At 49.4% G+C, this 25401-nt stretch overlaps 1 protein-coding gene across 2 annotated transcripts; it reads left to right on the top strand.

The window, feature by feature from the left end:
* Positions 1-16885, top strand: TEX29 (testis expressed 29). 2 transcript variants are annotated; one of them, XM_077854940.1, is made up of 6 exons: positions 1-119; positions 246-341; positions 4452-4562; positions 15145-15214; positions 15833-15996; positions 16718-16885. In XM_077854940.1, the coding sequence occupies exons 2-6, from the start codon at positions 284-286 to the stop codon at positions 16759-16761; spliced, it is 447 nt and encodes a 148-aa protein (XP_077711066.1). In that variant the 5' UTR covers positions 1-119; positions 246-283; the 3' UTR covers positions 16762-16885. The 2 variants fall into 2 exon arrangements, with proteins under 2 accessions (XP_077711066.1, XP_077711065.1); XM_077854939.1 differs by having other exon boundaries at positions 10-166.
* The last annotated feature ends 8516 nt before the right edge of the window (positions 16886-25401 follow it).

Raw genomic sequence — 25401 nt, 5'->3', positions numbered from 1 at the left:
CTTGTGTGACGTCACAGTGGGCAGGGCGGACCTGCCACTGGCCTCACATTCTGCTGGTGGGAGTAGTGGAGGGAGGAGGTGCCAGTTTCTTGTTTGATCCAAAGTTGTCCACTTGGAGTGTAAGAGGGACCAGTGGAGGGGGCTCGGCTGGGGACATGGTCGCCAGGTGAGGCCCCCACACCTGGTGCCAGCCATGGCTGCAAGCCCCCGAGGGCCCACCTGTGCTAACCCGTTCTCTCTCCCAGGTTCCCTTGACCCCCTCGTCTGTCCTTCGACTGCTACAATGAGATACGCACCAGAATTCAAAAAATCCCCCTCACACCTCCTGAAGAAATTTGCAGGTAACAGGGAAAGACCATTGTGGAGCCTGGTTCACAAACCCCAGGGGGCGCAGTTAGTCCCCAGGCTGAGCCAGGGAAGGGGGGGCAAAGGGATGTGTGTTCTTAAAAATAATGCAGGAAAATGCCGTGAAGTCTTCATTTCCTTGCAAGTGTCCCTGTAGAGACACCTGAGCCGGAGTTGTTCAGCATAAGAAACACGTCCAGCTGGCTCCCGGGGCTCAGGGGTCAAAGATGTTTCCCTGTGACACTTCCACCTCAAAATGTCACAAGAGCCACTTTTTCTTGGAGAGAACACATTTCTCAACAGGAAAGCCTACCTCCCTGCTCTGGGTGCCCGGGGTCTGCGGTCGGACACTCATCCCGGACACTAGGGGAAATGGTGGCCGTCTGAGCGCGGGCGTGCGCACCCACATGTGGCCACGGAGAACCACATGAGGGTGTGGGGGGTGGGGGGGGTGCATCCTGCACGGACGAGACCACTGGGGACCGTGTGACACCAGGGAAGGGCCATTCCTGCCATGCATGCTTGCAGTGACGTTCCTTCTCAAGTGAGCTTGTCCATGCACGTATTTCTGTGATGAAAGATAAGGAAACAGAAGGAAAAGAAATGTGGTTTCTCTTATTTGACTTGGAGCCTCGACTGACTAGGGAGGGTTCTAGGCTGGCCAGGCTTCTGTGAGAGAGTTTTCTTGTTGCTCGGCAGAAATCCGAGGACTGAGCAGGGGGGCTCACCCTCCCTGGCCGCCCCTCCTGGGGCCAGTCTTGTGGGGCTCCATCACATAGGGCTGCCAGGGAACAAGAGGTCAGGGGCTCCAGCTCAAGGTCCCAGGGCCCCGGGCCTGGGCTCCAAGCCAGGCTGTGGTTTCTGATCCACCAGGCCCCGAACAGAGGAGGCAGGTGGCCTGCACCTGGGGGCACTGAACCGGCAAGAGAGGAGACTGGCCTGGCGTCACCCCCTCGAGAGTCCTGCAAGGAGCACCTGCATGGGGACAGTCTGTTCTCAGGGCCAGGAATGTTCAGCCTCTCTAGCCTCTACCTCAGGGCTGTGAGCCTAGGGCCCCGGTGTGGTGGGGATGGAGAGCAGTGCCCACCCCTCCTGAGGCCAGCCAGGTGCCCCTTGTCCAGCTGTGGGCAGAGCAGGCTGGTCGTTCCGTGTACCGCGGAAAGCTGGGCTCCCACCTGTGCGAACCCACCTGGGTAGGAGGCCATCCTTGTCCTCTCTGATCAGCAGGAGGGCCCTGCTCTCCTGGTTCACAGTGACCTACCATAAATCACTATTCCTATACTTTAGGGTGTGGGGGTGAATGTAAGCATGTGACAGTACGTCGGTGTCACCTTCTGGAGACATTGATGGGGCTGTCACATGTTTTTACTCTGAGACTTGCTGATAAACAGATGACGGCTGTTTTTGTCGGCACCTCCCAGCAGCCTTCCTGCAGCCAGTCCTGGTGCTTTTGCTATTGCAGGGTGCCTCTGTGGACACTGGCTGCTGTGGCCTGGGCAGGTGTAGGGCTGGGCAGGTAGAGGAGGGTGGGCAGATGTGGGAATCTGGGCAGGTGTGGGAGGTGGGCAGCAGGAGGGGACCACGCTGGATGCTGGTGGTCTGAAGATCAGATCAGCCTGCTATGCCCGTTGGTTCAGACCTTCAACCCCACCCTGGCCGGGCCTCCCCCTCCTTCCTCCAGGATGCAGCCTTGGGAGGGTGTGGCCTGACCCTCCTTTACAAATTTCCAAGGATGCTGTCAAGCCCAACCCACAGGTGTTGACTCTGTGCCAGGCCCCCCCAGGTACTGGGCTAACCCACTGAAGTGCTGCCCGCCCCGTGGTCCTGTTCTCAGGTGTAGGGCTGGAGGTCCCCCATATCTGGGCTGTCGTCCTGCCTGTTGCTGCAGGGTCCTGGCCGGTGGCAGGGTGGTGGGGCTCCTGTGTGCTGTTGAAGGCATGCACAGCCTCGGACTGAATGTACCGGACGAAGGAGTGAGTGCAGGTTGTGTAGATGACAGGCAGCCTCCTGAGGGGGCCTGGCGGGGGCCGGGGGGGTGGCTGCCATCTTCAGCTCTATTCGCTGTACCTGGCAGGTGCTTCCAGGCCAGTGTGGGGAGACTGAGGGGTTCACCCGGCCACTAGGCGCTGCTGGGGGCACATCTCAGGTCCACCCAGTAGATGTCAGGGTGCTGGCCTGGGGCCCAGTTCCGTGCTGTCCTGCTCGTTACACCTTATCCAGGCGGCCTGTGGGTTACGCCTTCACTGTGTGCATTCTGTGTGCCGGGCACAGCCTGCCCTGAAGATGAGAGACCATCCCTGGGGTCTCACACTGGGGAGCCAGCCAGCCAGGGTGCCCTCTTCCCCGGTCGGCCTGCCGACCATAAAGCAGCAGCTCACATCGGGCCATCCCGAGCCCTAAGGCAGTACGTTGTTTTCAAGGCTCTGCGGCGCTTACTCCTTCCACAGCCGAGCCCCACGGCAGACACATCCCCGTCCGCGTTGCAGAGAAGACCGGGCTCTGACGGCCACATGGCCGACAGCAGGGGGAGGGCACGTGAGCCCAGGGACCTGGCTGTGTGGCCTGTGCCCTCCAGAGCGGGAGGCATGTGGTTGGGTGCCTTGCTCACCTGGGCCCTGCCCTTCCCTGGATGTCATGGGCAGCTTGGGGCTGCCCTGGCTGTGACGTGGTGGACATGGGGGCCTGAGCGTGAGGAGACAGGTACACCCGGGGTGCCACATGTGCTGCAGTGGCCGGGCCCTGCCCACAGAAATGTTGGGTACCATTCCCCCCAAGCAGCATGTGGTGGGGGCGGCGGGAGATGCCACTTCTGGTGCCCAATGGTCACATGACGGGCTGTCCTTTCATGCTTTTCAATGGTCAGTGTGGGGCTCTGGGATGTCTCCATGAAGCCTCACTGACCTGCCCCCTGAATGGAGCTAAGGGAGCCTCAGCTGACCCCAGTATCTCGGGGGCCATACAGCTGGACAGAGGGGTTGCTCCAGGGATTGAGAAGTGGATGAGGTTCTTGGGGGGTGACTTTACAAAAATGCATCAAGACCTCAGGGAGGTCCTGTGGGGGCCCCCGCTCTCAACGATGTGGGAGTCACCTGTAAGCACAGCGGTGGTGGGTGTGCTCCACCTGTTGCCACCCTGAGGGCCTAAGGGAGTTCCCTGTAGCCGGGACCCCATCTGAAGCCTGTGAAGCTGGGCACAGGTGACATGCCCTTTAATGGACAACACCTTGCAGGGGGACTGAGCCTCGGTGACCATGGGCAGTGGGGGAGGCGGCCTTACCTGCCCGGTTTGCTGGGCTCTTGGGGAGGGCCTCAGTGCAGGAGGGTGACCACGGGCTTCTTTGTTCCCAACCCTGCCCAGCCTGGTGCTGCTCGGCCTGCAGTGGCATCCTGGCCACAGGTCCTGAGAAGGAACAGGAGGCACAGTGGGTTTCTGTGGGGCCCCCGTGTCTGGGACACAACTGGGTAAAGGATGGGATGCCCTGGAGGCCACTGCCCCCCTCCCTCCACACCGGGGGGGCCCCACCAGGGTTTAGGGCAGCCGCCACTGCTGCCGCTTAGGGGAATCGTGTCCTTCAAGCTGGAAGCTCATCAGAACTGGTGCCTGACGGGCATTGCCACACCGCCGGTCCGCATACCAGCTTTGCTTTCTTTGGGTCAAAACTGACATTTCACGTTCTGTCCTTTTGAATCAACTTTTAAATTCTGGGATAATCTTCAGCCTCAGTTGATAATTTTCACTCCCCTTGTGCTTCCGAAGGAATTAATTACATGTCACACCCTGCGGCCCGATATCCACCCACCGTATCCCATCTTTGTTTCTCCTTTCTTTGCAGAGCGCTGATGCTGGCGCGTGTTCTGGGAAACACATTATCTCCTTAATCAGTAGAGGACCCCGCATCATTGTCTGTAATTAACTTGACATGATTTTTTTTTTCAGAAATCTAATTCATTCTAGATCTTCAAAGTGAGATTTGTGTGATGCATAATTAAATACATCACACGTCCCCCAGTGCAAGCCCTGGAATGCCCCCTCCCAGGCCCTGGGATTTGGAGCTCCTGGCAGGGCTGTGTTCTCAGTGATGACGGCTGTATGTCTGTGCTTTGCAGTGTGTGACATTCCTCTCTACGACATCTGTGACTACAATGTCACCAGGGACCGCTGCAAGGAGCTTGGGTGCTGCTTTTACAAAGGCGTGTGCTATGAGAAAGCAGTCCCCAGTAAGTATACGCACCGGGCCCGCAGAGCAACCATGGAGGCCCACGGGCCTGCGTCCCTTTCCGGCCTCCCCTGCTGGAGTGACCTCTGCTGTTCCCTGGTCCCATCACTCTGATGAATTAATGGAAACTGCCAGCTTTGGGGTGGGTAAATGGGGCCGATGAAGTTCACTGTGGATGGAATCCACCTGATACTAAGAAGGGTCCTTAGGAGCCCCCTGGGCATGCTGGGGGTGCAGAAGCAGCTGGTTCTGGGAGGGGCTGGCCACTGGCTGTGTACAAGGTCAGATCAGCTGAGGCTTCTTTGCAGCATAAAAGCAGGCCCCACTGAGCTGTGTGCCCCAACCCCGTTGGTCTGGGATGTGCCTGGGGGTGGAGCCAGCAGGGAGCCCTGGGATGAGGGGCTGTGGGAGTGGGGAGAGGCCGCCACCCTCAGAGGAGGGCCTGCTTCCCATGGATGAGGAGGGAAGCACCAGGGAGATGGGATTCATATTTTGGTTGGAGAGGTAGCTGCAGAGCAGGGTATAAGCTGGGATGCCTTGTGCGAAGGGATGTTCTAGTTAGGCTGTCTGGCAGTTTGCTCATAGTTTAGCGCTTTGGTCTTCTGTGTCTCTAGAATTTTCTAGGTTAGTATTTCCAAACCCTCAAGAAATTCTACTTGATGATTGAGGTCTTTTCTTGCCCTGTTTGTGGCCCTTTTAGAAATGAGGGTGCTTGGCTCTAGGAGTGTTTGGAGAGGAATGAACAAGCATGAGTAGTGAGGCGGCCTACACAGGATCTCCCCAGAGGAGGAAGGCACTCCGCACTCAGACACTGGCCGAGGGCCACGTACACTCAGCAGCTCTGATGCTGGGGGAGAACGTGTCCCGGGCCCTCCCTTCCCAGCTCCTACCCTCTGTCCTCACCTCCCCAGACGATACGGGCACACTTGTGCTGGGAGACTGGAAAGGTTTCTCTCAAAGGTTTCTCAGGCAGGCTGAGCCCTTGGAGCTGAGATGCAGAGTGTCCGCTCTAGGAAATCAGAACTTTTGCGCCTCCTAACTGTTCCCAGGGTGTGACCCACAGGGCTGCTGGATCCCACAGGCCCTAAAGTGTGAGGGTTTATTTCTGGACTCCCTGACATTTTGTGCAGAAGGATTGAAGAAACTAAAGCATCGGCGGGATCCTGCCTCGCCACTGGGGGCATCTGTCTTGCTTTATGGTGAAGATTTGGCACTTAGGGCAAAAGAAGTTTGGCTTCTCAGAATGAGGAGAAATCAGAGGCTGCAAGAAACGCTAGGATAGCTGGGAAGGTGATGACAATTTCTCATCCAGATCTTGGGTCAGAAGACTTGGAACCAGACTCACTACTTATTTCTGCCTCTGGGAGACCCAAGCAACCCTAGGATCCCACACTTACCCCCGTACTTGAATTAACTGGAAGTTATCTCTTTTGGTTGTTATTTATATTGAGATAAAATTCTCATACCATAAAATTTACCCCTTTAAAGTGTACAGTTCAGCGGCTTTTAGTACATTCACAGAGTTATGCAACCATCACCACTGGTGCTTCCAGAGCATTTTTATTAGCCCTCAGAGAAGCCCTGTATGCGTCAACTGGACAATCTCCATTCCCCTCTCCCTCTAGCTCCTGGTGACCACTGATCTGTCCCTATGGGTTTACCTCTTCTGGACATTTTATATTAATGGCATCATACAATATGTGACCTTGTGTGTCAGGCTCCTTTCACAGGTTTTTAAAATTCATCCATGTGGTAGCAGGTATCAGCACTTCATTCTTGTTTATGGCTGAATAATATTTCATTGTATGGATATGCCATATTTTATTTATATATCAGCAGATGGAAATTTGGGTTGTTGCCACTTTTTAGCTTCTATGAATAATGCTACTAGGAACATGTGTATAAGTTTTTGCATGAACATATGTTTCCACTTCTCTTGGGTATTTACCCAGAAGTTGAATTGCTGGATTATATGTTAACTATACTTAAAATGTTTAAAGAATTGCCAAACTACTTTCCACAGTAGCTGCAATGACAGTGCCAATGTTAGTACCTAAGGATTCCCATTTCTCTGTATCCTCACCATCACTAGTTGATCACTAGTTGTCTGGCTTTTTAGCCATTGTTTTATAGCCATTGTGATAGATATGAGTTTTGTCTTGCGGTTTGGATTGTATCTCTCTGATGAGTAAGGATGTTGAGTGTCTTTGCATGTGCATTTTGGCCACTTGTATGTCTTCTCCGAAGAAACGTCTATTCAAATTCCTTGCCTGGTTTTTAACTGGGTTAATTATATCTTTACTGTGGAGGTTTTTTGTTTGTTTGTTTGTTTATTTTATTTTATTTATGTATTTTAATTTTTTTGATTTTTTTTTTTTTTTTTTTTTTTTTACTGTGGAGTTGTAAGAGCTCTGTACATATTCTGGATGGTAGACCTTTATCAGATATGTGTTCTGCGACAAACCACTCCCTCCCAATCTGATGGTCATCTTTTCACTTTCTTGATAGTGTCTCTTTGAAGCACAGTGCTTTTTAGTTTTGAAGATGCCTAGTTTATTTGTTCTTTGGTTGCATGTGCTTTTGGTATCATAGCTAAGAAACCATTGTCTAATCCAAGGTCACAAGCATTTACATCTCTGTTATTTTCTAAAGGTTTTATGGTTTTAGCTGATATGTCTTTGGTCCATTTTGACTTACTATTCTTACATGGTGTGAGGCAAAGATCCTCATGGTGTGAGGCAAAGATCCCATTTCATTCCTTTCAATATAGATATATCCAGATGTCCCAAGATCATCTGTTAAAAAGCTATTCTTTCTCCACTGAGTTGCTTTGGCATCCTTGTTGAAAATTGATTGCCCAAAAATGTGAGGGTTTATTTCTGGACTCTCAATTTTGTTCCACTAAGCTGGTATCACACCATTTTGATTAATGTAGCTTTATAATAAATATTGAAATTGAAAAGCATGAGCCCTCTGATTTTGTTTTTCTTTTTCAAGATTATTTAGGTTGCTATGGGTTCTTTGCATTTCTATATTAATTTAGGATCAGCTTGGGGCACCTGGGTGACTCAGTGGTTGAGTGTCTGCCTCTGGCTCAGGGCATAATCTTGGGGTCCTGGGATTGAGTCCCGCATCAGGCTCCCTGCAGGGAGCCTGCTTCTCCCTCTGCCTATGCCTCTCCCTCTCTCTATGTCTCATGAATAAATAAATAAAATCTTTTTAAAAATTTAGAATCAACTTGTCAACTTCTGAAAAATGATTCCTTCTGATATTTTGATAGGTGGCAGAGTATTGCTAATAATAAGATATATAATACTTATTGCTAATAAGTATTCTCATCTGTGAACAAGGGCTTTCTTTCTATTTATTTAGGTCTTCTTTAATTTCTCTCAATATTTTGTAGTTTTCAGTGTACCAATCTTGTGTTTCTTTTGTTAAATTTATTCCTAAGTATTCTATTCTCTCCTGATGTTATTGTTAATGAATATATTTCCTTAATTTGATTTTTAGATTGTATGTAGAATCCTAGATATATACACAAGAGAATTGAAATTTTGCTAGAATATAGAAATACATTTGATTTTTGTATTTTGATCTTGTGTCCTTTGACTTTCTTGGACTTACCTAATAGTTCTACTCATTTTCAGTTGATTACTTAGGGTTTTCTTAAAAAAAAGATTTATTTATTTAGCTAGCAGAGAGAGAGAGCACAAGCAGAGGGAGTGGCAAGCAGAGGGAGAGAGAGAAGCAGGCTCCCCACTTAGCAAGGAGCCCAATATGGGGCTCAATTCTAGTACCCTGGGATTATGACCTAAGCCAAAGGCAGACACTTAATTTACTGAGCCACCCAGGCATACCTACTTAGGATTTTCTAGATACAAAAGTATATCATCTGTAAATAGAGATCATTTTACTTCTGCCTTTCCAATATAGTTGATTTTATTTCATTTTCTTGCCTAATTGCCCTGGCTAGAAACTCTAGTACATGATGAATAGAGTAAGTGGGAAGGTTCATCCTTATCTGGTTCCTGATCTTATTGGGGAATTTGCAGTGTTGTATCAATAAATATGATGGTAGCTATGGGTTTTACTAAAGGTCAGGTTGAGTAAGTTCCCTTCTCTTCCTAGTTTATTGAGTGTTTTTATTATGAAGGGATGTTGGATTTTATCAAGTTCTTTATCTGTGTCTATTGGGTACTTTAGTGATGCTCTGTATTACTCATGTGGATTTGAGCTACTGACTAGTATCCTATCCTTTCATCCTGAAGGGCTCTCTTTTAGTATTTCATGTAAGGCAGATCTACTAGTGATGAATTCTCTGTTTTTGTTTGGGAATGTCTTAATTTGTCCTTCATTTTTGGAGGATAGAGTTGCAGTGTATAAAATTCCTGATTGGCAGTCTTTTCTATCATCACTTTTTGCCTTCTGGCCTCCATGGTTTCTGATGAGGAATCTGCTGTTAATCTTTAGGTTTCTTTTATACATAATGCTGCCTCTTTTCTGCTGTTTTCAAGAATCTGTCTTTTGACTGTTTATTATGTATTTAGGTGTGGATCTCTTTGATTTATCCTAATCATCAAATTTAGGAAGTTCTTGCCATTTATTCAACTATTCCTCTCCTTTCTCTATGCTCCCTCTGGGACTCCCATTGTGCATATTGGTCCACTCCATGGTACCACACAAGTCTCTGAGGCTCTGTTACCTTTTCTTGATTCTATTTTCTGTTGCATGGATAGTCTCAACTGATTTATCTTCAAGTCTACAGATATTTTTCTTTTGTCTGCTCAAATCTATTGAACTCCTATAGTGATATTTTCATTTCTCTTATACTCAACTCCAGAGTTTGTTTTGTTCCTTAAAAAATAATTTCTATGCCAGTATTGGTATTCTCTATCTGATGAGATACCATTCTCCTACTTTAGCTCTTCCAACATGGTTTCCTTTAGTTTTTTGACCATGTTTAAAGCAGCTAATTTAAAATTTTTGCCTAGCGAGCCAACATCTGGTCTTCCTCAGGGACAGTTTCTCAGGGAAACCATTCCTCAGGCATAGTTTCTGGCTTGTGTGTGTGTGTGTGTGTGTGTGTGTGTGTGTGTACATGCTTTCTTGTTTCTTTGCATATCTAGCATTTTTTTGTTGTTGAAAACTAGACATTTAAAAATATGTGGCAATTCTGAAAATCATGTCCTCCTGCCTCCCAAAAGTTGTTCTTAGCATTGTTTAGTGACCTTTCTGAACTAATGCTGTAAAATCTATGTTGTTTGTGGCACATGACCATTGAATATTCAGCCTAGATAGCCTACTGGTCAGCTAATAACTGGAGAAGCTGCTTAGATTATTGGAATTAGTAAATCTCAGTCTTTGCATAGGGGCTTTCTGTGTGTATTGAGGCATACTTTCAACAGTCAGCCTGGTAGTTCCAACTTTGCCTTCATCTTTTCTTTATACTTTGACAGAGCCTCAATGCCAGCCAGAAGTGAGAGTTTAGGGCCTCCTCAGCTATTTAGAACTATGTGCACAGCCTCAGGCATGTGCATTGCCTTCTAGATTTCAAGGAATATGTCACAGCTTTTCAGACCTCCCTACAGACAAATAATTCCCCATATTTTCCTTTTAAGCTTTTTGGTTGACCTGGTATCTACCTCCAACTACTGTTAGCCAATTTAACCATCATGATTTTCTTTTCTTTTTCTTTTTTAAAGTTGTCTATTTATTTATTTGAGAAAGAGAGAAAGAAAGAGCATGTGTGAGAATGAGTCAGGGGGAGAAGCAGAGGGAGAATCAGACTCTCCCTGCAGGGAATCAAATATGGGGCTTGATCCCAATCCAGGGATCATGACCTGAGGTGAAGGCAGACACTTAACTGACTGAGCCACCCAGGCACCCCATGCCATCATGATTTTCAACAATTGCCTCTGATTATTTTCAACAAATGTCTGAGAAAAGTTGTTCACACTAAATTAGCTCCAAGTCAGGTGAAATAAAGACAACTTTGCAGGTGAGATCTTCTAGTGTAGTACAGGATGGATAAAATAATGACAGTTCTCTGGGACTGGGACCTTGAAGGAGCTCTAGCCCTGCTCTATCCCCTTCAGTGATGACAGGCTGCTAGTTGTTACCATGATTTTGGGTTATTGGTTCAAGACTACCATGGAATTGGAGGTGAGCAGAAGTGGGAATAGGGCAACATAAAATGTCCATAGTTCAGTGTTCTTACTGCAGTTACGTGTTCATTTGCAAACTTTTGATTGGTCAACTTTCAGAATTCTGAAAAAGTTTATTCTGATAAATGTTGCCAGTGTTCTCACTGGTTTTATGGAGGAGGGACTGGGGTGGGGGGCTCCTTTTCTGCCTTTTTTTTCTGATGTCACACTGAAAATTAATTGTAGACTTTAATGAACCTCAGGCCCATTTGCACACATTTGGGTAGCTACTATGAGACACAGCACTTTGTCTTTAGTTTATTGTCCTCTATTTGTCTTGGTGTAAAACCCACAACCTTTAGCCAGAATCCTACCCGAGAGATCCTTCAGAGTCCCAGGTCTTCTAGTGTGGAGTGGCCTGTCATCCAGCAGCTTGTTCTCTGGGGCATGTGACAGATATTCCTGAGCTGAGTTCATTTGGCCATAATTTGATCCATTTTGCATTTGTCATCCTTTTGTCATTTTGTGGCATTGGTGGTTTGACACCCACATCTCACTGTTTGGAGGGCAACAGACAGGTACATCATGAAGCTTTACTTTTGGCTCTGGTTTCCTAAGCACTTGTGTATCTTAGTTTTTCTGAGATGTTTACCATTTGGGGCTTCTAATTGGAGGAAACATTCACACCCAAAGGGCACTTGAATTTGTTCTTTCAATCTTCCACATATGAAGATGCAGAAGACATTCAGTTCCTGAGTCAGGTCACACCTGTGGTCATAGTCTTTGGCTGTAAGCCTAATTTCCTCATGTCCCAGTGAAATGGCCCCAACAACAAAAGGTGGTGAGATGGATCCTTGGAGACAAATCGTGGCTGGCAAGGGCACACAGATTCGAACTTCTGCCAGTAATCCAACATCACATACATTGATATTACCTTATGCCTGCTACTCACTTTGAAGGATGAGTCTTATTCTTTAAGGAACATTACCTATAATGAATGTCTATAATGAATCCAGAAATGAATACAAACCCTTAAAAAATTTTTGTCTGGGAAGAGGGTTCACTATTCTACAAGTAGGTATGCCATTTTTGCATGGAGGCAAGTATTAATCCTCTTTCCATCTTTTCAGTTTTAATAAATGAGTTGTGTGGGCTAGGCTTTTTCTTAACTTCTGACTTCCTTCAAGCTTGATAAGTTGGGCCATCTGTGGGAAGAGTCTGGGCAGTGAGCCCTACATTTGGGTTCTCACTGTGCCCTCAAATTATTTTTCATTTCCTTGACATCTTTCTCATTCAAGATGGCAAGTGAACCTTTGTGCTGTGTAAGTTGTAGTATTCAGTGACAGGGTATTATGAGTTCTTTGTGCACATAATTCCATGTTATGAAAACCTTTCACTAACTTCTTAAATTGGCTGGTTTGAAGTGCACATTGTGTTATGGCATAATCTGTATTATTAAGAATATGAACTTGGGGAATTAGCATTAGATCTTTGAAAAAGAATTGGGAATTCAAAGAGAATGACTTGCCTTCATCCTTCTGTCTTGATTTAGGGCACATTATTTAACATGTCACTTCTTCTAAGTGTTTGACTTCTGTTTTTTCATGGGACTCACTGAGATGATTTCAAAACTTTTAACTTTTATCTGGGGGTGAAATTACCAAGAGATTCCTTAAGGAAAATAATGCTGTCTTCAGTTGTTGCTATTTCTCAGTGACCAATCGTACACAGTGTCGATAGCTAATTGTGTGCTAGCCACATCCTGTGCAGAGAGGATCACAGAGACTCAGTCTCTGCCTCCAGGAACTTGACACCAAGGATCACAAATACTTGATTATTTAAGGATGTGGAAGATATACTGACATTGGATACTCCAACATTACCCATATGTGTGTATCTCTTTCACAGCTTCACTCACATAAATTCTGCATTTACTCCATGAACCAGGAGAGAAAATAACACTCAGTGTTATTCCAGGAACATACATTTCCTGGAATTCAAGAATTTGAGGACTCCCTTCTCATCCCTTAATATCTCCTGGTTTGATCATTTCCATTTAGCATCATTTCAAGTGTACTTTCTCTGTGCCAGGCCCTTTGCCACACCCTTGTATTAGTTATTGCAGTGGAACACACTACTCAGAACTTAGTAGCCTAAAGCAACAGCTTAGAGGCTTAGCTAGGTGGAGGGGGCTTGGGGATTCATGAGGCTGCAGTCATTGGAGGGCTGGACCGGGGCTAGAGGGTCTGCTCTGAGACAGCTAGCTTTGCTGGCAGGTGGTACTAAGGATTAACAGGAAGCTGTTTCCCATGCCATGAGACCTGCTTGCCTGTCCTTACGTCATGATGATGGCCTCTTCCCAGAGCGGGTGGCCTGAGAAAGCTGGGTAGAAGCCACAAGGACTCTTTGACCTAGCTTAGGAAGTCATGCCCTGTCACATGCCCTTGGTTCAGAGGTCAGCCCTGTGCAATGTGGAAGTGTCTACACCCGGGTGTGAATATCAGGAGCATCCCCGCAGGCCATCTTGGAGGCTGGTTGTTATAGCTCTAGAGATGGAAAGGTGAACTGAGGTGAACACATATCCATGGGAGATGTATCACTGAAGGAAATGAGCCAGCTGACTAGAAGAGAGCCTTCAGCAAGCAGCTTCCTGAGTGGTGCATTGCCATGGTGTGTGTGTTGTCAACCCCACAGACCAGGTCTCCATTCTCTCCCTGAGGGACTCTGGCCATTGAGTCCCTGTCCTGTGCTTGGCCATCACTTAATGAGTTGGAATCAGTGTGAGAAAACCAGGCACTTGGGTTGTTATCACTGAGCTGTTTGGCTTCAACTCCCTTCAGTTTTCTGACATCAGCCCCTGTGCAAAGGATCCTGGAGGCCCTGTCCATTCTCCGAGACCCTCGGGGTTAGTCCAGAGTATACAGTGCCTGTTGGAATCGCCCTCCCATGCCTGGGAGGCAGCTTTCTCTGCAGCTATTGCTTGCCTTCTGTCATGGGTTGAATTGTGTCCCCCCACCCCAGGCGATATGTTGCAGGCCAAACCTCTAGTACCTGTGAATGTGGCCTTGGTGAGAAACACGGTCTTTGCAGATGTGATTAGTTAGGGTGAGGTGCTGGAGTACAGGGGTCCCCTAATTTCCAAGACGATCGGTGTCCTTATAAGACGAGACACACGGACAGATGCCCATGGCACGCACAGTGGAGAACAACATGTGAAGACAGTGTCACAGAGGGAAGATGCCACGTGATGACAAGACAGCAGGTGGGGTGACACATCTCCATGCCAAGGGTACCAAGGAGCCCGGGATCCCCGGGAGCTGGAAGAGGCAGGAAGGGGCCCCAGAGCTTCAGGGTACCCCCATCTTGGACTTGTACCTGCACAGCTGTGAGACATTAACTTTCTGTTGTGGAAGCCACAGGCTGTTGGCACTTTGTTACAGTAGCCTCGGGACATGAATGAACCTCCCAGGGACATTGCATCTAATGTTACTGCTGGTTAAGGGCAGGTGAACATGGTTTAGGGGAGGAGGTAAGAGAATTGAAGCAAATCCTGTCATTCAAGGTAGGGGTTTGCAAAGAAGCCAGTTTTAGCTCTTTGAAAGGGTGAAAAGCAGCGAGAACGAGGCACGACGATAGTTACATGATAGGGACCACTATGCACAAACTGTGCTGAGTGCCATGTCCACAGCTCTTCTTGCATCACGTCTTCTGGCTCCTTACCTCCTCCTGACAGGGAGAGGGGTGGTTGTAAGTCTTTCCCCGAGCGCACTCATGGGGGCTGCCTGGGTATGAGGGCCCCGGGACATGGCCCCTTGCTCTGCCTGAGCCCAGGAGCCGTGGACCCCAAGAGTCAGGCCCAGCCTCGGCAAGGGAGGCTCCTGTGGTGGAGGGTCCCTACAGGAAGGCTGGGCCATGCATGCCCACTCCTGCTTTCCCCGGTGGAAGGGGCCCAGAACCTTCCCACAGAGGGAAGCCCAGGAATAGGTGCAACCCCCCAAGGATCACTGTGAAGGCCCTGGTGGTTCTGTTGGGGGTGGGTCTCGAGAAGATGTGGTGGTGTGGGGACAGTGGAAGCCCCTTGTTAATACAGAGAAGCTCATCCAGGGGGACGTGTCTGTCACCCAAGAAGCATTTTCCTTATATGCAGTCTCAGGATAGCTCACCCAAGTATTGGGGAGTTCAGGGTAGGGCCACAGATTACGGACAGCAAAGAGGCTTTTCTAGAGAAGAGAGGAGGGTGTTGTCTGCGTGCCTGTGCTTGTGGGTAGCCCCTGGTTGTCCTCTGCGTGGCCCATGTGGACCCTCACGTGTCTGCGTGGCCCAGGTGCCTTCAAGCCTCCACATGTCCCCAGGAGAGGGTGTGGGGGAGAGGCCTTGGGCAGCAGGAGCACCGCCTGACTGGCAGGAAGACTGACTTTTGTAACGGAAGCTGTTTTCCAGTTTATGTGCAGGTGTTCTCTGCCCTGATCGTGATCATCGCCGGGGCCTTCATCATCACAATCATTTACAGGTCAGTCATTTCTGCAGTCCACCTGCAGGGCAGCGAGGAGTGGGTGGTGGGCCTGAGGCTCCCTATGATGCCTCCGCCTCCAGCAGTTAAGGAGCACCGACAGGCGTGCAGTACAGGGCTTCCTGCCCGACATGTGTGCGGGTGTGCTGTGAGTCACAGTGTAGACTGCTCCAGACACCAGTCTCCCCTCTTGTTTCAGGGACGAGGACACAAGGCCACGGCAGGTGGCGGCTGTCCATGGGCAGGGCCTGGATTCATTGTTGCCACTCGGGGCCGAGGTGCCCCCGCCACAACCACACACCCCTTTAGGACACAGGGAGAAGCCACTGAGGCTAGTCAAGCACTCTGTGCAGCAGCAGAGAAAACCGCTTCCCTACTCTGAGTGGTTCTAGGTGCTGTGTTGTGTGACCTGCCTGCACACTCACGCGGTCCCTGCACCTGTCCCCGTCCTCAGGGTTCTGGATGCCTCTCACGGCTGGGTGTGTGGAGCGTGTGTAAGAGACTAGAGGGGGGACGGCTAAGGCAACGCACAACTCCCCGTTTCGGGGAGACATCCTAGGGGACATCCTGGTGGAGGATGGGACGGCTCTCCCCCTTCAATTTCTCTTTTTCTGTCAGGGTCTTTCAAGAGCATAAGAGAGAAAAGGAGGTCCCCGCAGGTGTCCCTCTGTCATCCAAGCCCAGCGAGAGAGGCAGGGCAGCCCCATCCAGTGAGAAGCTGGCGTCCAAGACAGAGGGGTTGGGGCCGTCGTCCAAGACTACGGGCAGCAGCGTGGAGGACGGTAAGACTGCGGTGGTCCTGGCACAGGGCAGCCTCGGCCCCAGACCCTGCCTGTGACGGGCGTGCCCCGGGGCCCTCCCGGCGGTGGTGCAGACGCCCACTTGCCCCTGCGACGGCCTGATGGTGCCGGCAGCCCCGGGGCTGTGAGCAGCGGCTCAGGAGCCGGCCCCTCTGCTTCTCAGGAGGCAGCGCCGCGCGTACTTATGACCTGTCTCAGGAGGGCTTTGGCAGCTGCTTGTTGCTCCTCACAGGTGAGCGCCTGGCCAGTTGGAGAAGAAAGCGCCCTAAACTCTCGGGCGGTTTGTGCAGACGCGCTCTTTCTGGGTCTCTTGTTGCCTGTCAGCCAAGGAGACCTGGTCTCACAGGATCAACGGGGAGAGGAGGGTGGGCAGGAGGCCCCCCCCGCCCCCCCAGCCAGCCTGTAGGGTCCAGGTGCTTGCTCTGCCGAGCTGCGTCTGAGCTGTGGTCCTTTCCTGCAGGGAGGCACGTCCACCTTCTCGGGGGCTTTCTGCTGAGTGAGGCCACGAGACGTGGAGACGCTGCTCCTTTGGTGGCAGGGGGACAGGGCCACACAGACCGTTGACCAAACTTGTCTTTGAGTAGATCGTTGTATGTATGCTGCTTGCATGCTGCGTGGATCTGCTCATGGACCTAATGCAATGTCCTTGGGATTGCTGCACCTCCACGCAGAAAACCCACACTTTGTTTGATCTTCAATCCAGCGATTGTGACAATAATGGGGGAGAAAGAAGAGAGTGAGGACTGAGGGCACGACGAAGCCAAGGTGAAGATCGGCAGAGACGTCCACCTGAAACGGCCTCCTGGCGAGCCACCAAGCAGTGTGTGATGGGAAGGGCACAATGAGAAAACAGTAAAGTATTTTCACTGCTTCCTGTCGTGTTGTTTTACCCAGTGCTGCGTTTTTACCTTGAGACAGACACCACCTGGGGGTATGGACGTGCGCTAGCAGCTCTCAGCGGTCAGCCACGCTGCCTCTTAACGCTGCTGGAGCCTGGGCAGCTCCCACCACTTCTCAGAGCACAGGCTGTGCCTCTGTGGGGTGCACTTGTCACTCCAGCTCGTGGGGGGCTCGAGACCTGCCCGGCGGTGAGCTGTGCAAGGAGGAACACAGTGTCCACCTCTGGGAGGCCCGGGTCATCTGCTGCAGCATCCTCATGGCCCCTCTTCAGGGCAGAACGCACAGAGGTTCCAGAGCCTAACCATGGGGGATGCGGCCCAGGGAGCCCTTTGGTCTTGGAGAATCTCTTACATACCTTGAAAACCTGTGTTCTCCATAGCAGCTGTGGCTCATGCACCCACACATTGCAGGCTTAGTATATATGCACGTGTGTGTGCATATATGTGTGGCATGTACATATAAGTATATATGTGTGCATGCATGTATGCACACATGTGTGTGCACGTGTACAGGTGGGTGTACGCTTGTACATATGTGCACACACATGCAGATGTGCATAGGTGTATATATGCATGTGTGTATATGTGTGCAAGTATGTATGCATGCATATATATATTTGTGGGTTTGCATGTGTGTGCATGTCTGTGTGTACATATGCACACATTATGCCACCTAGCCCCACGGCTGGCTGCCGCATTAGGGTAGGCTAGAACCCATGTTGTCTTTACCCTTGTGATCCTGTGAGGGGACAGGCCTGGGAATGGTCATCTCAGCCTTGTCAATGCCCAGAGGATGGAGAGACTGCCGCCAGATCATGCAGAAGGTGGGGGGGTTGCCCATCTGACTTGCGTGGAGGGTTGCTGGGAGCATCCTCTCTGGAAGTTTGGCAGTGTTTTCTGCTCTCCATGCTGTATTTCAGAATCATTTTTGTGCTTAGCCGCTGAAGCCTATTGCATGTCTGCAATGGGTGCCCTGTGAGACATCGCCCTTGCAGTGAAGGCCCAAAGCCTCTGCTCGGCCTATGTAGTACCTGAAAGATTATGTAATAATTCTCATCGTCCTCACTCATCTGAGAATAAAAACATTGTATTCTGAAAGGCGGCGTTACACTATAATCTGATCTTTTGCTGAAGCAAAGAAAAGCTGATTTATTTTTAGATAATGAACTTGCTGATAAGACTTAATTTGGATCCCATGTGTTTAAGTGCCTGGTACAGTTCGGCACGTCCCCCAGTCCATGTGTACGTGTGTATTGATACATCATCCACAGGGATGTGGCACCTCCCGGGTCTGATCCCACAGAGGCTGCTATTGATTCTTCACAAAGAACACAACTAAAGTTTGAGCGTTTTCTTTGGCTCACTACTCTCCTTTCCCTCCCATGACGATTCCCTCTTTGTGCTTGTTTCTAGGCTACAAACAAATAGATCTTAAAAATGAACCTCAGTCTCTTGCCTTCCCAGAGCAATTTTAGAATTTAAATGTATGTGCTTAGAAGAAAGTTCATGCAAAGCTGTTCTGTTGTGATGGATGGTCAGCTTCTCTGGGGGGGGGGGGGGAGCGTTCTTTCTGGGGAGCAGCTGGGAGGAGAATGAGCACATTTATATCTTCACGTCTATGGATATCTCGGCAAATAGGAAGAGACTCCAGAGCAATTGGCCAAGGCCCAGGACTGGGGAGGGTTCTGGGGATGCTTAACATGGAACCGTGGCCTGGGACGTTTGTGGCCTTGTAGGCGGGGCAGGCAGATGGTAATGTGGGGACACAGGTGGAGAGCACCCCTTTCCTCTGGCTGGCCACTGAGTGCAGTGTCAGGCTTCCTAAAAATGGTGCACAGTCTGTCCTCCCAAATGAACCAGGAACCAGCTTCCCTGATGCATCTGTATGTGCCAGATGCAGATGTGAGGGGAGATCGTGAAACACCACACATGCCCAGGTACGTGGGGGTGGAGGGAAACCATTGGAATCTTTGAGCAAGGCCCCATCCTCGGCAGGGAGAGAGTAGAGGATGGGCAAGGGACAGGAGGACAGCCCCAGAGATGTTGGCATCTGGATCCCCAGAACCTGTGACGTGAGTCACTTTGCAGATGCCGTGCATGCAGCATCCCTGAGGTGGGGAGACTATCCTGGATTGTCACCTGGGCCCTGAGAAGCACACTCTCGCAGCAGTGATGGAGGTCAGAGGGAGAGGATCCTGTGGAGGGAAGGTGGAGGAGGCAATGCTGCTACTCTTGCAGTTGGAGAGGGGGCTGTGAGACCAGGGGCAGGTGCTTCTAGCAACTGCATAAAGGCAAGGAGTGGAGTCTCCCCAGCACCTTCCCTGTAGCCACATGAGACCTCCAGAACTAACACATATGTGTTGTGTTGTGCTGCTGAGTGTTATGGCTGCAACAGAAAGTAAACACAATGTCACTGGAACTTTGAGGACAGAGTTGGCTGCAAGTCTCCATCTAGGACCGTGGGTACTGAGTATCGTGGTTCCAGTTGCACCAGCCTCCCCCAGGAGCTTGTTGGGAGCTCACGGCACACCAACTCAGTCAGGATGTGTGGTTAACAGGGCCTGTAGGTGACTGCCAGCAACCGTGGAAAGTCAGGAACAGGTAGACAGAGGCACGTAGGGCTGTGTGCACCAGACCTTCATGAATCTAAAGTGAGAACAGTGGGCGCAATTGCAGGTTTCCTCTTGTCCTTCAACCTTGTGAGCGTGGGTGCAGCCAGGATGGAGAACTGGATTCAGCCAGGTTGCAATTTAGCCAAGCAAGCATGCCAATTGGAGACGGAAGGGTTAACGACGTCTAGAGGGAGATCTAGTTAGAGGACTTTGGAAAATAAGCTGGGTGAGGAGAGACAGGAGGACACGGGTGGGGACAGGGCAAAGGCGAGGGGTTAGCCTGGAGGGGAGGGGCGGGGGACTGGGGACAAGCGTGTGAAGTGGAGGTGACTGGTGGCGACAAGGTCAAGAATAAGACCGTGATGATGGCTGGCTTCCTTTGGTGCGGGGTCTTCCCGGGCACCGGGAAACCTGCCCCCAGCGGCTGTGGCCCAGGATTGCATCACTGCATCACGTATGACCCATTGCATCCAGCGGTGTGGCTCCAACTGACCAGACTCATCTTGAGGTAGTGTGGAGGGTGGGATCCCAGCCAGGGCCACGGTTCTATCTCATGGGTGCCGCGAGGTGCTGACTTCCATTTCTGGATAAATGCTCTCAGTTCCAAAAAGGGAGCAAATCCTCCACCCTTTGGTCATGCGTTTTTTCACTCAAACTCCTGGTTTTGCTGTGCAAAGCCCTGCCCACAGCCAACAGGAGACGAAGAATGGCTGTCCCCACTGCCTCCATCCTGTGAAAGGGATTGTAGAAAATTAATACGATTTCTTCCTCAAGGGTTTGGTTGAATTCACCAGTGAGCCCATTTGGGTCTGATGCTTTCTGTTTTGGAAAGTTGTTTTCTGTTTTTTCTTGTGTGAGTCCTAGCAAATTGTGTCTTTCCAGGAATTGATCATTTTCATCCAGTTTATCTCATTCGTGGACATTAAGTTGTTCATGGTTTTCTGCTATTACCCTTCTAATGTCCGTGTGATGTCCCAGCTTTCATTTCTGATATTAGTAATTTGCCTTCTTTCTTATTTTTTAAGATATAATTTAGAGAGAGAGAGAGAGAGAGAGAGGTGGGAGGGGCAGAGGGAGAGAATCTCCAGCAGACTCATTCGCAGCACCGAGCCTGACATGGGGCTGGATCCCACAACCCTGAGGTCATGACCTGAGCTGAAATCAAGAGTCAGACATTTCGCCTTCTGAGCCACCCAGCTATCCCCATTTGCCTTCTTTCTTTTTTTTTTTAATTTTTTATTTATTTATGATAGTCACAGAGATAGAGAGAGAGAGAGAGAGAGGCAGAGACACAGGCAGAGGGAGAAGCAGGCTCCATGCACCGGGAGCCCGACGTGGGATTCGATCCCGGGTCTCCAAGATCGCGCCCTGGGCCAAAGGCAGGCGCTGAACCGCTGCGCCACCCAGGGATCCCTGCCTTCTTTCTTAAACCTATTTTTTGAAACACTCTCAAACTTACAGAAAAGTTGCAAGTTCTAGCACAAAAGTTGTTTCCCCACTGAACCAGTGTAGAGTAAGTTGCTGCTGTAAAACAGACATTTCCAATGAACAAAGATACTCTCTTAGATAATCATAATCGAATTCTCAATATCAGGAGATTAATACCAACTTTACCATCAAATCCTCGAACCCCATTCAAATTTTGCCAATTCTCTTACCAATGTCCTTTGTACCCAGAGGATCTGGTTCAGCTCATCTTACATGCAGCCATCAGGTCCCTTTCGTCTCCTTCAGTGTGGAACAATCCTCAGGCTTCCCAGGGCTGTCATGGAGAAGTCACTTTAGAAGATTACAGGGCAGTTGTTTAGTAGAATGTTCCTTATTTGGAGTTTGTCTGATGCATCATCATGAATGCATTCAGGCTGCAAATCTTGGTGTGGGCATCACAGACGTAGTGCTGCATCTAGTCACCGCGTGTGTCAGGTGTCACGTTAAGTGGCTTGTTGCTGTTGGGGCTATTTTAATCACTTGGTTAAGATGACATCACCTTGGGTTGTCCACTGTACACTCCTCTCTCTTCCTCCTTCATTAGTGTTTTGTGTGTTGGTGCTTTGAAATTAGCTAAGTGTTCTCATTAAACTTCTATTCATTCATTCATTCACGTCTGTGTGGACTTACGGTCCAGTGGTTTCATGCGCTGTAGTCTGTCGCTACCAGGATTTACTTAAGTGTTTGAATTCTCTCAAGTTTGGCCAGGGGAGGCCCCTGCATGTGGACCCCCACGCCTCTGGCATGTCACCACTCATCTTTGAGAACCTTCCTGCTTTCTGACACAACGTGATTTTCCGTGTTGTCTGGTGCCTTCCCTGCCCCAACAGATGGCCTTGGGGTCAGCAGATGGTCCCAGGGGCACTGGCTCCATTCCCCGGGAGGCCGCTGCTCCCAGCTCCTCCAGGAACCCGCCGGCTCCCCATACACTGACTGAGCCCTTCCCCTGCGGCCCCCGTGCCCCCGAGCAGGGCGCAGTGCCCATCGCCATGACCCTGCTTGTGCAAGTGCTGCGGGGTCCTTCTTCCTCTTTTCCTTCTCCTTGAAGTTTTTAGAAACCCGCTTATCTATTCTGCTTCAAATTAATCCCCGAATGCTGCTTTACCAGACCATTAGTTGTGGCAGTGGCTGGTGATTACAGACGTGCATCATTTCTCTCCCGGCCTTTTTAAGGGCCAATCGCTATGGCAACCGTATTACGGAAAATTGCTTTCTCTCCTTAAAATACCCTTCAGATAAAGGTCATTCGGTATTAACACTTCCAACTAAAACCAGCCCTGTAAGCAGCGCCAAGAACATGGTCACCACACGTCCTTCCGTGTGGGCATGTGTTCAGGTGTGTAATGTCAGGAGACTCTCATAACAGGACTAAACACGGGAGTGGAAGAGCGCTAATGCCCAGCGTGCGTGTGCGAGTCTGTGACGTCGAAACATGTTTATCCTGGTCCTTGTGCTTGCAGGGCAACTGTTATTGGCTCCTGATGGTGACATTGCACCGTGTCCCTGCTCCACGTGTGGCTTGGGACAGCGAGAGGCACCTGCAGCAGAGAAGAAGTCTCTCCTGTGGGCGGGCGGCTACCAGGGGCACCCACCGAGGTCCACAGAGCGCACCCCCCCCCCCCCACTTGGGTCTTGTAGCAGCCCGTGGCGGGTCACACGGCGGGACACATTTTTTGTTGTTGTTGTTTTCCACTTAACCTCAGTGTTTTTACATAATACTTCATTAGCTCTGGGGCTTTATTTCTCAGACTAGAAACCGTCTGGGCTGTGTTCTGGTTCCCGGCAACCATATCCCTTGGTGTTTCACGGGGCAAGAAGCGGACGCGCCAAGGTGCCTGACTCTCCAAGCCGCCTTCCGTCCAGATGGTACAAGACATTGCATCTCTGCGTCTGGGCTGCTGCTTTCTTGAGAACTGCCCTCCATCAAATTCACACATGTGCACAGTCTAATCTGCACATCATCCTATGTAGTTTGCAGTGGAGAATGCACACGTGCACACGTCAGCCTTTCCTGGGAACAAGGGTTTTCTCTGGCCTTACAGAGCTGTGTTGTCCTCCAGAAATCACGGCTGCTCCATATTCCCCTCTACCCAGTTGTCACCCTGATGTCCTGTATATGTTTTTTTTTTTTTCAATCTAGGAACAATTAAAGATCTCACAGTACAGTTGTTTGTAACGTGTCTCTTACTCCCTTAATCCAGAATGGTCTTCACTGCTTTTTTGTTGTTGTTCAAGACATCAGCACCACAGAGTCCAGGCGAGTTGTCTTATGAGATGTCCACAGTGCGGATGGTCTAGTGTTTCCCTTGTGGGTCGATGCGGGTCGCAGGTTTTGGTGAGGCTGCTGCAGAGGTGACAGATGCATGTGGTCCCTGCATCACGGCAACGGGAGACTCTAAGAAAGAATTCACCAGATTTAACTACCACATTTCTCCGGTGTGAATAACTTTGTCCTTTGGGAAGTTGGTAAGAAACCCATGGGATGACCATTCAAAGCTGCATGAATATTCCATTCCCCAATAACCTTGATCAGCCGTGGTTGCAGAATGGGGATACTCCAATTCTCTCGTCTCTGCCACGCTTATTAACTGGCTTTCTTTTGTGAAGAAGAATTTATCTAGCCTTTAAAAGATAATTCATTGTAGATTCAGTTATTGCTTTTAATTCAGTGTATTCTAATCTGTTACCATCACTGTTCTTTTTAACCAAACTGTTCCGAGTCTGGCTCGCAGGAGCCCCTCCATTTCCTAGGAGCACCTCACTTGTCTTAAGTACTTCTCGGCCTTCTGACAGAGAAGACAGAGAGATATGCTCTGATATTTACAGCAGAGTCCCAGGGAGCAGGTGAGCCATCGCTTGTGGTCTGCGGAGAGGACAGCGCTGGAAGTTACAGATTCACACTCGTACTCCCACTCAGGCCCCACAGCACCGGGTTGTCCACGTTTGATTTTCCTTTCTCTCACGGTGAGGCTCTGGGTTTCCCGAAGCTCAACCTGTGTCAGCTCTTTGCTCTACCCTGTAGCGGGCACAAACTCATTTCAGAATCACCATGCCAACACCACTGCCAAAAATAAACAAGAAAAATTCAGGATTTCTTTGCAGTGATTTTTGTCCTTAGAATACATTGTACAAAGTGTGGATAGTCAGTCCAGTTCTTAGGGAAACTTCTTTTTAAATTTATTTCTATTTTTTTTGAAGTTTTTTAATCATTTATTTGAGAGAGAGAGGGAGAGAGAATGAATGGAGGGAGGGAGAGGGAGAAGCAGACCCCTGCTCAGCAGGGAGCCTGATGTGGGGCTCAATTCCAGGACCCCAGGATCTGAAAGCAGACCCCGGGATCTGAAGGCAGACGCTTCACCGATGGAGCCGCTCAGGTGCCTTCGATCCTTTTTTAGGCAAAAGGTAGTGTAGCATATATACTCTTCTGTATTTTCCGTTTTTTTAAAAACCTGAAGTATATCCTGGAACTCACCTTTTATTAGTTTATAAAATTTTCCTGTTGGCAACCATCTAATACATCAGGTAGCTGTACTGTGGATCCTTTAACTGGTTGCTTGCAGAAGGGCACTTGGGAAGTCATACACTGCAATTAGAAATAACATCACAGTGAATAGCCTCGTGTACTTGTTTTTTTTTTTTTTTAATTTTTATTTATTTATGATAGTCACAGAGAGAGAGAGAGAGGCGCAGAGACACAGGCAGAGGGAGAGGCAGGCTCCATGCACCGGGAGCCCGATGTGGGATTCGATCCCGGGTCTCCAGGATCGCGCCCTGGGCCAAAGGCAGGCGCCAAACCGCTGCGCCACCCAGGGATCCCGCCTTGTGTACTTGTGAAGAAGTGTTTGTCAGGGTTAGTTTCTGGAGGTGGGATTCTGGGTGAAAGTGTGTATGCACAGTTCTCCTAGGTTTTTGCCACAGGTGTGCTACCGTTGGCATTCCCACCAGTGGTGCACACAAATGCCTGCTTGTCCTGGGGTGTGTGCTCACACTTCTGAATTTTTGTCCACGTGATGAGTGGGATATGGTAGGTATCCTGGTGTGTCTGAGACTTAATCTGTATTCATGAGTGAAGTTGAACATCTTTTCATATGTTAAGGGCCTTCTGCATATTGTGTTTTGTGGACTGTTATGTATGTTGTCCATTTTTCCATTGGATTTTTGGCCTTTCCTTCCCCTCTATTTTTGAGATCGTTTTATAGGTGAGGGAGATGGGCCCTTTATCACTGAGAGATGTAACGCAGACTTCCGCCAGTTTGTCCTTTGCTATTTGACTTGGTTTACGGTGTTTTTCAGAAACTTAAAAAGTTTTTATAATCAAATTAATCCATCTATGCTTTATTTGCACATTAATTGTGTTATAGTTTAAAAAGCTTTCTTCTCATCCATCA

This window comes from Canis aureus, chromosome 17, assembly GCF_053574225.1.
Source record: "Canis aureus isolate CA01 chromosome 17, VMU_Caureus_v.1.0, whole genome shotgun sequence".
Lineage (NCBI taxonomy): Eukaryota > Metazoa > Chordata > Mammalia > Carnivora > Canidae > Canis > Canis aureus.
The sequence above is the reverse complement of the archived record's forward strand: the minus strand, read 5'-3'. Positions and strand labels throughout refer to the sequence as shown.

What these genes read in the sequence shown, in the direction of transcription:
- TEX29 (XM_077854940.1), top strand. Translation starts at nt 284, where the DNA reads ATGAGATACGCACCAGAATTCAAAAAATCCCCCTCACACCTCCTGAAG. An exon ending in CCTCCTGAAGAAATTTGCAG is followed by an intron (nt 342 to 4,451) that starts GTAACAGGGAAA and finishes TGTGCTTTGCAG; the next exon opens with TGTGTGACATTCCTCTCTAC. An exon ending in CTATGAGAAAGCAGTCCCCA is followed by an intron (nt 4,563 to 15,144) that starts GTAAGTATACGC and finishes GCTGTTTTCCAG; the next exon opens with TTTATGTGCAGGTGTTCTCT.